This window comes from Vanellus vanellus (genome assembly GCF_965231255.1).
Source record: "Vanellus vanellus genome assembly, contig: HAP1_SCAFFOLD_35, whole genome shotgun sequence".
NCBI lineage: Eukaryota > Metazoa > Chordata > Aves > Charadriiformes > Charadriidae > Vanellus > Vanellus vanellus.
In genome coordinates, this window is record NW_028128889.1 from 1,574,155 (window position 1) to 1,588,188 (window position 14,034).

Genomic DNA, 14,034 nt, shown 5'->3' on the forward strand with positions numbered 1-14,034 from the left:
TTCTGGAAAGTGTGACTGGCAGGATGGAAATGTCTTTCTCAGCAGAAACATTCTGCACGGAACAGGGGCTCTCACAGCCTGCTGTCCCAAAGACATGCCCCTTCCCCACCCCCATGTTTTTGAGCTCTTTTCCCCCTAGTTGGCCTCAGGGAGACACTACAACTCCTGGCAGGCAAGCACAGCTCTGGCTCAGAGCCCAAAGGCTTTTAATAAGAGCAAATACAGGGGCATGGTGTAAAAACGGGGGATTAGAAACAGAGGAACCACCTGGCAGCTTCTGCTGCCCATGGAAAAGGGAGATGGTTCCCTGGTGCTCACGGCTCTCCCAGCTGCACAGACCTCTCCTCCCTCCTGGCTGCACCCCGCTGCATGGCAGGGACGGTCTCTCCTGGTCCAGGGCTCAGGGACTCTGTGCACTGAGATCCGGTCTCACAGCCTCTGTGTCTTCAGGGGGATGCGCCAGAGACACCTCTTCAGCATCGTCGTAGCCCGTGCTCTCTGGGGACAGGGAACAGACATCCCCCTTAGCTCCAGGGGCCCCAGCACTTCTCTGGGAGTGCAGGGTTGCCCCTGCAAGCAGCATGGCATGCCACTGCATGTTCATCCCATGGGGCGCTCCTCCTGGACTCTACATCTCCTTCCTCCCTTCTCCTCACCAGTCCGGAGATGTTCAGCTCCCTCTCCCACCATTACTTCCCCCAAGGAAAACTCCTGGGGCAGGTACCCCCGTCCCAGCAGGTCGGGCTCTCAGTATGGCAGCGATTCATCCAGCACCAGGGATGGCACCCCAGGAACTGGCAGCGCTATCTCCCCCTCTCACCTCCAGGTGCATCCTTGGGCCCTGCTCCTTCCTCTGGCACCCTGGGCATTTCCAAGTCTTCCTGCCCAGGGGCAGGATCCTCCCCCGGGTCAGAAACCTCCTTGGCATCATCATAGCCATCCGCTGGGTCACCTCCGGCCAGGACAGGGACGTCTGAAAGGAGAGGGGAGCTGGTGACAGAGAGAAGATACATCTGCAGAGCAGAGGATGGGAGGACGTGCAGGGACATGGGGCTCAGACATTGGTGTTGGCAGCCCCACAGCAGACCCCCCCATGTCCTCTCCAACTCTGATGCTGACACCCAGTGACACTGCTGTCCATCACATGTCTGCAGGGAGGAGAGATCCACCCCTTCCTGCCCCCCATTACCTGGTGATGACCCCGGACCATCCTCCTCCCTGCTGTCCCCGGGGTAGGACTGCAGCTTGGTCAGGGACCCCTCTGAAGAGGCGCCTGGAGAGAGGCACAGCGGGTGTTATGGGAGTGCGCTCTGCTGATGCCACTTTTGGCCCATGCTGCTGGGAACGGGGGAGCCCCAGAGCCATCGCTGCATGGGGACGAGGGCTCAGGACTCACCCTGCTCCCCTGGGACAAACCCCTTCTCAAAGGGCCTCCCAGAGCTGCCCTGGGACAGCCCCTTCCCTCACCCCTCATGTGTCCCCCAGGGTGCAGGGGGAGGCAGAGAGGGGCTGTCCCCAGCTGGGGCGGGCAGAGCTGGTGGGGAGAAAGCTTCTTTCCTGGGCCCAGGACCTGGCTGCTCTCCCCACACACTTTGGCCAGGGGGCTGCAGGGGGTGTCAACCCTGGGTGGGGACCAGCGGAAAGGCACTGTAGATGTGTCCTCAATGAGGGACGCGCACCAACCTGAGCCGCTGAACCTTGCCTGCTTCTCCCATGCTGGGCTGTAACCAATCTCCTCGTACACAGCCTCAGGGAAGGGCTCCTGAGCTCTCTCAGAGCCTGCGGACAGAGGCAGAGCTGGCCCAGGGGTGGTCAGAGAGAGGATGGGATGGGAAAGCACACATTCTTATCCCCGCAGCTCTGCCTTTATCACTCACTGACACCCCACACCAGCCCTGGCCTTGCCAGGAGGCATCTTCCCCTGGAAGGGACCCACCTCTGCGGCCAGCCCTGGTGCGTCGCACTTGCCCAGCCAAGAGGGCCAGGAGCAGGCAGAGAAGGGCTCCCAGGATGATGCAGATGATGACGGGCAATGAGAGTCTCCCGCTGCCACTCAGACGGCCCCGGGTGGGATCTGCATGGCAGGAAAACAGAAAGGGCAGTACCAGGCCTGGGAGAGGTGAGGGGCCGGGACAGCCCAGTCCTGATCCCCACTGCATCTTGACTAGGGGACTCCAGGGGATGAGGGATGGGGACGCTCCATCCTTACTGGGTAAATGACACTCCTTCCCAACCTCCCCACCTCCCTGCTACCCTGGTGCCTCCTCCTGGGAGAATTCACACCCCAGAAAGGAGCCCATTCCTTCTGGCTGTGGGTCACAGCCTGGGCCCAAGAAGACCCATCGCCAGTGGGGAGGACAGGTTACCTGCTCGAGGGGTTGGTGCTGCCGTCCTGGGTGCATCTGCAAGGAAGGAGAAGGAGAATAGGGCTGATGGGTGGGTGTGCAGGTACCAGGGAGCCTCCTCTCTGTCACATAGTGTGTGTGTGTGCACACGTGTGCATGTGCAGACATCCCTGATACATCCCACCCAAACTGCCCCTCCTGTACGGCTGGTGAGGGTGGCCAGGAAGGAGCCCAGGGCCCTACTCTGGCCTCAGGGCAGGACAGAGCAGGCAGCCTGGGAGATGCCCCTGGGGGCTGCAGGGCCCTGCAGGCAGAAGCTGGAGGACATCCAGCCCCACAGAAGCTGCTGCCCACTTGGCAAAAGGCTCCCGTGCTCTGCAGCGATGGCCTTGCTCTCAGGACCTCTGGAGCCATGATGGGACCCAATGGGGAAAAGGCTCCTTGCTGATACCCTTGTGAGGAGCATCAGCCCTGCCGCTCACCTGAGCAGCGCACAGCAGCGTCCTCCTTATGGCGGCAGGCACCGCTGTCCCCATGCCGGGCCCAGCAGTCCTGCAGAGATGGCTCTGTCCCCCGGCACTCCACCTGCTCCAGCCAGATGGGGCCCGTCCCCTCCCCAAATGCAGCCTCGTGCAGGGCAGACACCGCAGGGCCACAGCCCAGCTGCCTGCATGCCACCTCGGCATCCCGCATGTCCCACCAGTCGTCACACACCGTCCCCCAGGAGCCACGGTGCCAGATCTCCACTCTGCCAGAGCACCCGTTCTCGCCTCCCACGGCACGAATCTTCTCCCTGTCTGGAGAAGGCAGAGAGCTCCCAGTGCAGCGGGACAGCAGGCAGAGCCCTGCCACACGAGAGGAGCACGCGGAGGAGCAGCTACCTGTGCAGCTCGTGGTGCTGGGGCATGCAGCCGTTGGGGCCGGGGGCAATTCTGGCTGACGCCCTGCAGAAGGAAATGCTGCGGTGAAGGGGCTGCTGCAGGGTATGGTGCAGCAGAGAGCGGGGCTGTGCTCTGCTCGTGCCACCTCACTCACGGCAGCACCTGAACCCCGGTAACTCAGGGGACACGCAGTGTGAGGGACCCTGACTGCTCAGCCCCAAAGGGACCCTGGACCTCACAGCAGCAGCAGGGTGTCCATGGAAGGGACACTGCTGGGACCCCTGGCTGTTCCCTTCTGAGACCTTGCCTCCAAAACCCTCTTCCCTGCCCAGGCGAAGCTGGGAGCCCGGCTGGCAATTCCCCTGCTGGTGAATGTGTGGGGCTCTCAGGGCTGAAGTACCATTTTTGCAACCAGCAGCAGAAGTGTCTGGCATGGAAAGGAAGAGCCTCGGCAGAGCCTGTCTCTGCGTTTGACCATGCCCAGCAAGGAGCAGGAGCTGGGGAGAAGCTGGTGCCCGGGTAGCTCAGAATTACCATTGCAGGTGATGTGGGTCTCATCTTGCAGGTCATCACATGACTGTGGGTTCCAGGGATCAGACAGACACTGCCAGAAGGAGCTGTTTCTCTCCCCACACTCCACATGATCCAGCCAGGCAGGGCCAGACAGCCTGCCGGGGGGCAGTTGTGTTTCCAGGGTCTGTATGTCCCCGCAGCCCAGCTCCTTGCATGCCAGTGACATCGTTTTGCGAGTCATTGAGTTGGAGCAAACGCTCCCCCACGTCCCATTGTAGAAAACCTGCAGGCGCCCGGAGCAGTTGTTGCTGTTCTCCAGCCTCAGGGCCACGAACTCTGGGAGGAAAGGCACCGAGGGGGAACAGGCTGGTGTGGGGCTGTGGCAGCAGGGACGCCTCTGCACAACCCACACCCTCAGCCAGGCAAAGGAACGGCCAGCAAGTCCCTCTTGCACCCACGGGCAGAGAAATGTCCCTGATGGACAGACAACCCTGCCCTCCCTGCAAACCATCAGGGACAGCTGAGCACCCCAGGGACCCCCAAAGGGACTGAGGGGACCTGTGGGTGGGTGTCCCCAGGATGGGCTTTGTCAGAGGCTCAGAGGTGGCCAGTAACAGCCTCGGCCATTGCTGGCCCTCCCCTCATCCCAGCCTGCCTGGGCACTGGGCTCCCACCGCAGCCCCCGGCAGACCTGAGCAGACGACTCCTGCGTCCTCTTTGTGCCCGCAGTCGTGCTGCCCCCAGGACCCTGCCGGGCAGTCCCAGAGAGCAGCTTCGGCCCCGGAGCAGTTCACTCCATCCAGCCAGATCTGACCGGAGCCTTTTCCGAACCGAGCAGAGCCAACTGCCTCCACCGCCCCTCCACAGCCCAGCTGGCGGCAAACAATGGCAGCGTCGGACAGGTCCCATTCGTCATCGCAGACGGTCCCCCAGCGTCCCTGGTAGTAGACCTCCACTCTCCCAGCGCAGCGCCCAGGCCCGTTCACCAGCTGCACCCGCCGGTTCCCTGCAGCAGAAAGAAACCTCAGCTGCCATCACGGGCTGGCTGCCCACCCAGCCCAGAGCCTGGGGTGTCCCTGCAGTGCCACTCACCCCAGCAAATGACCCCCACGTCCTCGGCAATCCCTGCGTCCAGTGCACTCTCAGGCAGGGAGGTGTTGCAGAGGGTCAGGTTGGCCTCGTGCCCTGCGCACCGGACCCCTCGAAGCCCCACGGGACCCGTCCCTCGCTGAGGCTTTGGGGGGTTGTAGGCTGTCTCTGCCTCTCCGCACTGCAGCTGCCGGCACACCACGCTGGCCTCCTTCAGATCCCACTGGTCATCCAGGACTCTGCCCCACATCCCGTGCTGGAAGATCTCCACTCGCCCATCACACCGGCTTCCTCCACCCACCAGCCGCAGGGATGCAAAGTGAATAGGGCCTGGGGAGAGCAGCCATGCCCCAGTCCTTGGTTGCATCAGGGAGCCTGGCAGCCTGCAGCATGTCTCCAGGCTCTGGCACCCTTGCAGAGGGGCCCAGAAGGGAAATTCCTTGCAGAAGGAGCTCGCCTGCCTGCCTCCAGCCCCCAAGGAGAGCTCCTTGTGCAGGGCTCCATGGGGTGCTTTCCCAGTCCCCGAGCCTTCCTGAGTAAGACGCCAGCTTTGTTCTTGGTGGGGCAGAGTCACAGACCACGTCCCTGCCAAGGCAGTTGGGGCAGCTCCCGCAGGAGGGAGCAGCAGCCAGAAGTGGCCACTACTGAGACATGGGAGAGATGCGTCTCTGCTCACCTGCATCCCTTGGGATGGGGGACTGGGAGCCAGACCAAGGTGGGCCTTTGCCATCAAATGGGAAAAGTTTGGGTCCTGTGTTGACCAGAAACCAGCCCCACTCTGCAGCTCACCCTCAGGTCTGATGCTGCGGCTGGTGGCCCCCAGGCAGCACCTCTGCTGTGGGATTGGGCTCTGTGGGACTCTCTGTGGGGTGGGACAGGGCTGCCTGCAGGCAGAGGGATGGAGACAAGCCCCACAGCCACGTCCCTGGCCCATCCCACTGTGGGAAGGTAAAGGAGCCTGGGCTTGGCGGTGGACCCAGGGCCGGAGCTGCTGCCCTGAGGGGGAAAGACACCGGCCCCTGTTCAGTCCTCTGCTCCGTCACAGCGGAGTAGTCAGTCTGAGCAGGAAAAGTGCTCCAGATGTCCCCTGGTGACGCCTTGCACTGCCACAGGGCCCCCTGCTTTGGGAGACCATGTAGCACGTAGGGAGAAAACGGAGTTAATGGAGTGTTTTCCCAGCACCCACCTGAGCATATGACAGCAGCGGCGTTCCCATGGGAGCACGGTGACATCCCCAGTGCAGTCACTGGGCACTGGCCCAGGTGGGATTCAGTCCCGTCACAGTGGAATGAGTCTCTCCAGATGGGGCCAGTGCCTCTCCCAAAATGCCCTCCTCTGGGAACAGACTCAGCGAATCCACAGTCGAGGTGACGACAGAGAACGTGGGCGTCTGAGACATCCCAGTGGGAGGCACAGAGGGTGCCCCAGGTCCCCAGCACCTGGACCTCCACCCTCCCCTCACACGCCGTGCTGCCATTCACCAGCCTGAGCCCTGTGTACTCTGGGGACAGAGAAGGATGAGAGAGGGTGGACTTGTGTTCTCACTCTCAGGAGCTGGAGGAGAGGCCAAATGGAGAGGAGCTCGTCATCCTCCTCCCTCTGCATGATTTTTTGGCTGCAGACAACCACATCACCCCTTCTCTCCTCATGCCCAGCACAGCACAGTCGCTGCCCTTCTCCCCCATCCCCAGCACGCCCCTTGGTGTTTAACACTCCAACGTGAGTCCTTACGTGTGCAGGTGACACCAGCGGCGTTCATGTGGGTGCAGGGCTGGTCTCTGGGGGACCCCTTGGGGCAGAACATGAGGGAGGATTCATTCCCCACACACTGGAGCTCCCTGTCCCACATGGGACCAACCCCTTCTCCAAAGTGAGCTGCCCCATGGACAGACAGGGCTGTGCCACACTGTAGATCCCTGCAGACCACGTCGGCAGCTTTGGGACCAAAGTCTGAGTCACAGACGGTTTTCCACTGGTTCCTGTGACGGATCTCCACTCGTCCTGAGCAGGGGTTGTCCCCTCCAACTAGCTGGAGAAATCCTGCAGAAATCAAAGACTCCCGCGAGTTCCCAGAGCCCTCTGGAGTCATGGGCCCATGTCCCACCTGGTTTCTGAGGTGGCTGCAGGCAAACAGCCCCACAAGCCTCTCAGCAGCTCCCAGTGGGTTCTGCTGGCACAAATACCCCAGGGACACCCTGCCGCTCCTCAGACATCAGCACAGCACTTGCAGTCTTGCTTCCCTCACAACCCCCATCTGTAGGCACTGCTCAGACAAACTCCTGCCATTTTGGAGACCTTGAGCTCCCAGGCAGCACCCAGAGCACGTTGGGGCCCAGGGACATGGACTCAGACGCTGTCGGCTGCTGCAGCCTGCTCTGCCCACCGAGCTCAGGGCCAGGCTGAGGAATCCCTTGGAATCGCATGAAACACACCCTTCTCTCAGGGCGGTCTCAGGCTGTTGGGACACTGCTGTTAGATGGGACATGTCATATGGTACAAGTGTGGCATAGCTACATCAGCAGTCGGAGTCCGTGCCAGCCCCTGACTCTGGCACCTGCCTCAGTCAGGGCCAGGAACACAAATGTGGCCATTAACGGGCAGGCAGAGGGCAGAAGAGCGGGAGAGGAGCAGCCCTGGGCTGACACTACTTCCCATTGCAAGGACGGGCACTGAGCAGCGCCAGAAAGTGCCGGCAAAGCCCCTGTGACACAGGGCACCCCGGGCCTGGGGCAGGTGGGTCAGCACTGCCTGCACAGCGCCATGTCCCCATGGGCTGGCTCTTGCAGGGTGACCCTGGGAGAGGAACGGGTTGCTGTGTGCCACCCTGCTCCTCTGCCCAAGGCCAGCGCTTTTCCCCTTTGAGCAGCCCCTTTGCTTTGGCTGAGGAACTTCTGTCTGCCGGAAGGCACAACCCGAAAGCCCCTGGCCACTCTGTGCCCTTCCCTTGGGCTGTGGGTGGCCATCTGAGCAGCTCTTGGTGCACCTGGCACAGGGGAACCTAGCCCTCGGCAATGCCAGAAAGGTCCTGGCTGAATTGGAGGAGAATCACAGAATCACAGAATGGTCAGGTTGGGAAGGGCCCTCTGGAGCTCACCCAGTCCCACCCCCTGCCAGAGCAGGGACACCTACAGCAGTTGCACAGGATGGCGTCCAGGTGGGTTTGGAATGTCTCCAGTTTGGGAGACTCCACCACCTCTCTGGGCAGCCCCTGCCAGTGCTCTGCCACCCTCAGAGTAAAGAAGTTCCTCCTCATGTTAAGATGGAACTTACTATTTTCATGTTTGAGCCCGTTACCTCTTCTCCTATTACTGGGCATCACTGAAAAAAAGACTGGTTCCACCCCCCTGGCACCCCCCCTCTAAGTATTTGTAAGCATTAAAAAAAAAAGACTGGAACCAACAAAAACTGCAGGTCATGGAGGGGGATTCATCTCCCAGACCCAGGCTTTGACTGAGGGTTGGCTGGGCCATCCTGGGGCCTGGCAGTGGGTGGACGCCCAGGGTGGGATCCCACTGGTCTTTCCTCAGGCACCAGGGACACCAGCAATGACAGCCCCAGCTTGGCAGTGCACCAGTCACACCGCACCCTGCTCTGGCATCCGTTCATGGCTCCCAGAGGGCACAGACAGGTCCCTTCCCCTGTCCCGGTCCCAAAGATGTGGAACGGGTTGGCTCCTTACCTGAACATATCACTCCAGCATCCTCAGAATGATCACAGTTGGTTTCACCCCATCCGAGGTGTGTACAGTCAGACAGGGCAGACTCGTTGCCGTGACACTCAACATCATCCATCCAAATGGGGCCAGATCCTTTCCCAAAGTGTCCGTACTCAAGAGCTTCAAGAGCGGGCCCACAGCCCAGCTGCTTACAAACCACCTCAGCATCATCCAGGTCCCAGGAGTCATCACACACGGTCCCCCATTGGCCCTGGTGTTTCACCTCCACTCTCCCAGCACAGTACTTGCCACCATCCTCCAGCCTCACCTCTGCAGCCCCTTCAAACACAAACATGGGAATGGTCAGGAGAACACTGAGCCCCAGACTGCAGGTCTGGGGTCCCCCCTGCCTGGGCCAAGCCACGGCCACCAGGGTGGGAGCCCTCTCCCCTCTGGGCTTTCCCTGGGGGAGTGTGAGTGTCCCTGCACTCCACGTGGGCTGTGCAGGCTGGGGGTGCTAACTCCAGACCCACGGGGCCATTTGTTGCCCCACAGCCCTCAGCACCTTCTCCCACCCCAAAGGCCCCCTGCCCATGCCCACCCAAAAACTGTACCCCCAGGCCCTGCACAGGGCACCTGCTCCTCCGTAGACCAGCACCCCTTAACAGCACCGTGTCCCCAGGCCTGAAGCTCCGCTAGCACACCACCTGCCCTGGCACCACAAAAACCTACCACCCCAGGGCTTTCCATGTCCCAAGGGAGTGCCGACACAGTCCTGAGCATCGCCCAACCCATGTCCCCTTCTTGCCACTGGCATCACTGCTGGGGCCCCAAGAAGGACATTTCCATGTGCAGATGCCCCAGTCCCCTTCTCTGTGTGGGGCACAACTGCCCTCCTGGCGTTAGGGTCCCCCAGAACATGGGGGCAGTGAGCAGCACACAAACCCTCTAGGGCGCTCTGCAGGTTTGCTAAGCCCTGGGGACTGCTGAGTGCTGTTGTCATCAGCTGAGCCACCACCAACTCCAGAGGAACAGCACTGGGGAACAGGCGATCCCAAAAAGGTACCCTGGGATGGGGTGTCTATAAATGCAGCCAGAAATGGCCTCACCTAAATACTGGAGCCCTGGAAGTGGAGATACCCTCTCCCACCCAGATGGATGCAGGAAAAGGCACGGGGTCCATATACCTGAGCGCCCTCTGACCCTCACCTCAGTGGCAGCTACAAGGAAATCCCATTCCCAGAGATATCCCGATGACCCCACTGGTGCTCACTAAAAGGGAGCCAGCACTTACCTCTGCAGAGCTGCACCCAGAGGAGCATCCCCAGCACCAGACGGGAGATTGATCCCTCTATTCCCATCCTTCAACTCCTGCTCTGCTGGCACGGCTTTGCTGCACCCTGTTCCCGGTCACGGCTCCTGGGGACTCATGGGGACAATGATGATGGGAGGGTAATATATCTCTGCAGATGCCGACCCAGCTGCAGGAAGAGCCAATCGAAGCAGCAGCACCTTTTTAGACGTTATCGGGAGCTATCTCCCCTCCGACACAGCCCAGCCCTCCAATGAACTTCTCCAGCGCCGTTCATGACCATATATGAAGGACATACATGTCCCACTGCGCGTATCACGGTCGCTGTGGTGGCGGATTGTCATGGGACAAGCTGGGTGTGGAGGGAATATGAGTCGGTCACTCCTTGCACCTCACTGTGGGGACCGGGAGCACTGAGCATCTCTTACGCTGGCCTCATCCATGAACCCAAGAGGCAAAGTCCAGCCGTCCCCGAGCTGTGGGAGCCATGGAGCTGGGTCTGCACAGGCGTCTGTGTCAGGATGGGGAGGAAACCACCCCTGCCCCTGCTACAGACCCCTCTGTGCTGGGAGCAGCAGCCGGGAAAAGGCCTTGCCCAGGTCAAGAGCTCCATCCCAGCAGTGCTGGCTTGTCCAGGCCTCCCCAGAGAGCCCATGGTCGATCCCTCGCAGCAGCTGGAGCTGGGACACGTCCCTGCCCTGGCAGCAGACATGCAGCCCAGAGGCTCAGACGTGTCCCTGACTCTCAGCGTGTCACCGAGGGGCCGTTATTCCCCGCGGGCGGATCGGGAGCTGGAGCCTGCAGGTGCACAACCCACAGCCCACGTGGCCTCGCAGCACTCCCCGCGCTCCCCCCGCAGCGCCCGGGCAGGAAGTCTGTGGTTTCCTCCTGGCGCCGTGCCCAGGCACATCCCTGCCGTGCCCCCGAGACACCCCCACCCCGACTGCTCTAGCCAGGGCTGCAGGGGCTGCTCCTTCGGCCTCGCAGGCACGCCGCCAGGCAGCTCCCGTCCCCCGTGATGCCCCTGTGATGCACGCGGCCACTCTGCACCGACCCCACGGCCACGGGGTGCCATCGGTGATGTGATCCCACATCCCTCCTCCTGCCAAAGATGTGGGCTCATGGGTTATACTGACGGTGACCTCACACTCTCCTACTTCTGCTGCTGTGTGCTCAGGCCTTATACTGATGGTGACCTCACTATGGGCTTCTGCTGAGGATGGTTCTTCCAAAAATTCTTATTTGGGTGGGGTCTAAATATTCTTTTCATGACATCAGAAGCACCCACACAACCATATGCCTACTCCTTGCATAAAAGCTACTCTGGCACCTGTGAGATCACAAGCTCATTCCAAAGCCACGTACATATTCTTGGCCTATCTGCCACTCAGCCTCTGATGATATCAGAGCATCTAAGCCTGACATGGGCCTTCTCCAGGTGATGTCAGAGCATCTAAATCTGCATGGGCCTGCTCCTGGCCTATCAGGTTTTCGGACAACAGTGACCTCACAAACACGTACACAAGCTATTGCTTGGCTCTTATCCTATCAGAAACTCAGGCACCAGTGACACCACAACAATCGACACAACAAATGGGTCTTCTCCTGGCCTTTTAGACACTAGGACAGCAGTGACCTCCCCAGCACCTAAACAACCCCTGGGCCTCTTCCTGGCCAATCAGCTAATTGGTCACAAATGACCTTGCAAACACCTACACAAGACAGGTGCTTACTCCTGGCCTACCAGATTCTCAGGCACCTGTGACCTCAAAATATCCAACTCAACACACGTTTCTCCTGCATGCTCAGGCACCAGTGACCTCACAAGCACCTACACAATCCATAGGCCTGTTCCGGGCCTACTAGCTACTCAGGCATGAGTGACCTCATAAGCACAGACACATACCATGGGTCTGCTCCTGGCCTGTCAGGTACTGAGGTAAGGACGATCTCACAAAACCTACACAAGCCATGGGTCAGCTCATGGCCTGTCAGCTGAGAGTGACCTCATAAGTACGTATCTGCCCATCTGCCATGTACTTCCTGGTGAGGTACTCAGGCTCCAGTGACCTCACAAGCCCCTATACAAGCTGTGTACCTGGTCCTGGCTTATCAACTACTCAGCTGAGAGTGACATCACAAGTATAGACACAAGCCATGTGTCTCCCTCTTGCCTATCAGCACCACAAGCACCAGTGACCTCACAGGCTCATACAAGAGCCCTGGCCTTGCTCCTGCTCTATCAGCTACTCTGGCACCAGAGACCTGACCACCACATATCTACCTATTTGCTATCTGCTCACCTATGAGATAGGAGGAAAGAAGTGACCTCACAAGCTCCTACACAAACCATAAGCCTCCTCTTGGCCTGGTCACTCAGGCAGCAGTGACCTCAGAGGCACATATCAACCTATTTGCTCTGTGCTCGTCCTTTAGGGGTGACCCAAGCCAGTAGCTGAACCCCCTCTCAGTCACTTGCTCACTCCTCCACAGCAAGATGTGGGAGAAAACTGGAAGGGCAAAAGGAAAAAAAAGAAAAAACAAAAACAAAAAAAATAGGGCTGAGATAAAGACAGTTTAAAAAGTGGAGGGAAAAAAAAAAAGAAAAAGAAACAAGTGAAGGAGAAGCAATCATTCCCACCAGCAGACGAAAGCCCAGTCAGTCTCAGGCAATGGCTACTTTGAAGAAACTCCCAGTACAGGTTTAGCGCTGAACAAGGAATAGTTTGGCAAGGATCATCTCTCTGGTCCATTTAGATCATCTGTCTTGACTTTGTCTCCTCCAAGACTCTTGCCCACCCTCAGCCTCCCAACCGTGGGCACAGTGAGAAATAGGGAAGGCCTTGATGCTATGCCAGCACTCATCAGCAATTGCTACATCAGCGTGTTCTCAGCACTGGTTTAGCCACCAGCACAAAGCACAGCACCATCTCATCTGCTATCAGGGAAATCAACTCCATCCCAACCAGACTCAGGACAATCTCCACCCCTTATTCCATACCGTTTGCATCCTGCTCAGGTCCTGCAGTGTTCAATGCATTTGCAGCAACCACCAGCACCCCCTTCCCGATCCTTTGACACTACATACACACAGCGTACTGGGTTTGGCTGGTGTGACTCAGGTGGACGTGGACAAGTCCCAGCCCACTCCTGACTTCTCCCCTCACTCGGTTAGTTGGAGTTTTTTGAAAATTTCCATCAGGTCATCAACTTAAGGACAAGGCAGAACATGTAGCACTGCCCTGCACCCCATGGTGGTCTGACAGGGATCTGTCATCTCCTCCAGAACCATGGGGAAAGGGAGCTCCCCACCACCACCCAACTTCTTGACAGGACACCTCAAAATGCAGTTTGCAGTTCACTGGCCCATTGGCTGTTTTCTCTCAAGCACGTGGTGCTTTTGGGGAGCCCCTTTGGGTCTTTTCTGCTTTGACCCCATGCACATGTTCTTCTGCAGGTGGCATTTTGTCCGGGTTTTCCATTCTCATAGCCAGCATGGCCTGTGTCTTGCAGCACCGCTCAAAGCCCAGACTCTGCCCCGGTCAAACCGCACGGCCGCCCTGCAGCGCTGGGCTGGGCTGTGGGGGCCTCCCAGTGCTGCTCACAGGAATGGGCCCTTCTTTGCACCTGACAGGATTTGTTCTGGGGGGCCCCATGGAGGTCTCCAGGGAGGGGGCAACAGTACCTGGGCATGTCCCAGCTTGTCCGTGCCTCAGCACTTTTTTGGCACTCCTCCACCCTCTTGAATTCCCCCCAGCCCAGAGCTGTGAGTGCGTGTTCTGCCGCTTGGTAAAGTGGGGGACCCCGACCCGGAATTTTCCTTTTGATTCTGCTCACACTTAAACTTTAATTCTGCAGTATTTTAAATCATATTAAAGATGGTTTTATCCATTTCATACCTCTACTTTTATGAGTATGTTAATTCCTGTAGCTTCAGAAATGTTTATTTGTGAAAAATGTGTATATGTATAAACATATATAGAAGGATGATTATAAAAAATACTATACCTATTTATATATAAATAATTATTTTACTAACAGAATGATACACTTCCTTTCATAGAGCTATATCCATATATGTCTATATTGAACATAAATGTATGTATTTCATATCCAAGAACTTCCTAGGCCAAAGGAGGCAGGCAGCCAATCACAGGGGCTGCCTGAGAACACATGGGTGTTGCGATGTCCCAAGATGGCCATTAGCCAATCCCAGGGCAGAATGATGTTTAACAAAAT

The 14,034-nt window shown here is 58.7% G+C and overlaps 1 protein-coding gene across 1 annotated transcript; it reads right to left on the reverse strand.

The window, feature by feature from the left end:
- Positions 1-400: 400 nt before the first annotated feature.
- LOC309683932 (scavenger receptor cysteine-rich domain-containing protein SCART1-like) lies at positions 401-9,844 on the reverse strand (the record flags this gene model as incomplete). Its single annotated transcript, XM_082499909.1, has 12 exons — positions 401-498; positions 821-973; positions 1,190-1,273; positions 1,684-1,779; positions 1,937-2,074; positions 2,828-3,142; positions 3,761-4,075; positions 4,431-4,745; positions 4,832-5,158; positions 6,015-6,329; positions 8,508-8,822; positions 9,778-9,844. The coding sequence occupies 12 exons, from the start codon at positions 9,842-9,844 to the stop codon at positions 401-403; spliced, it is 2,538 nt and encodes an 845-aa protein (XP_082356035.1).
- Positions 9,845-14,034: the final 4,190 nt, after the last annotated feature.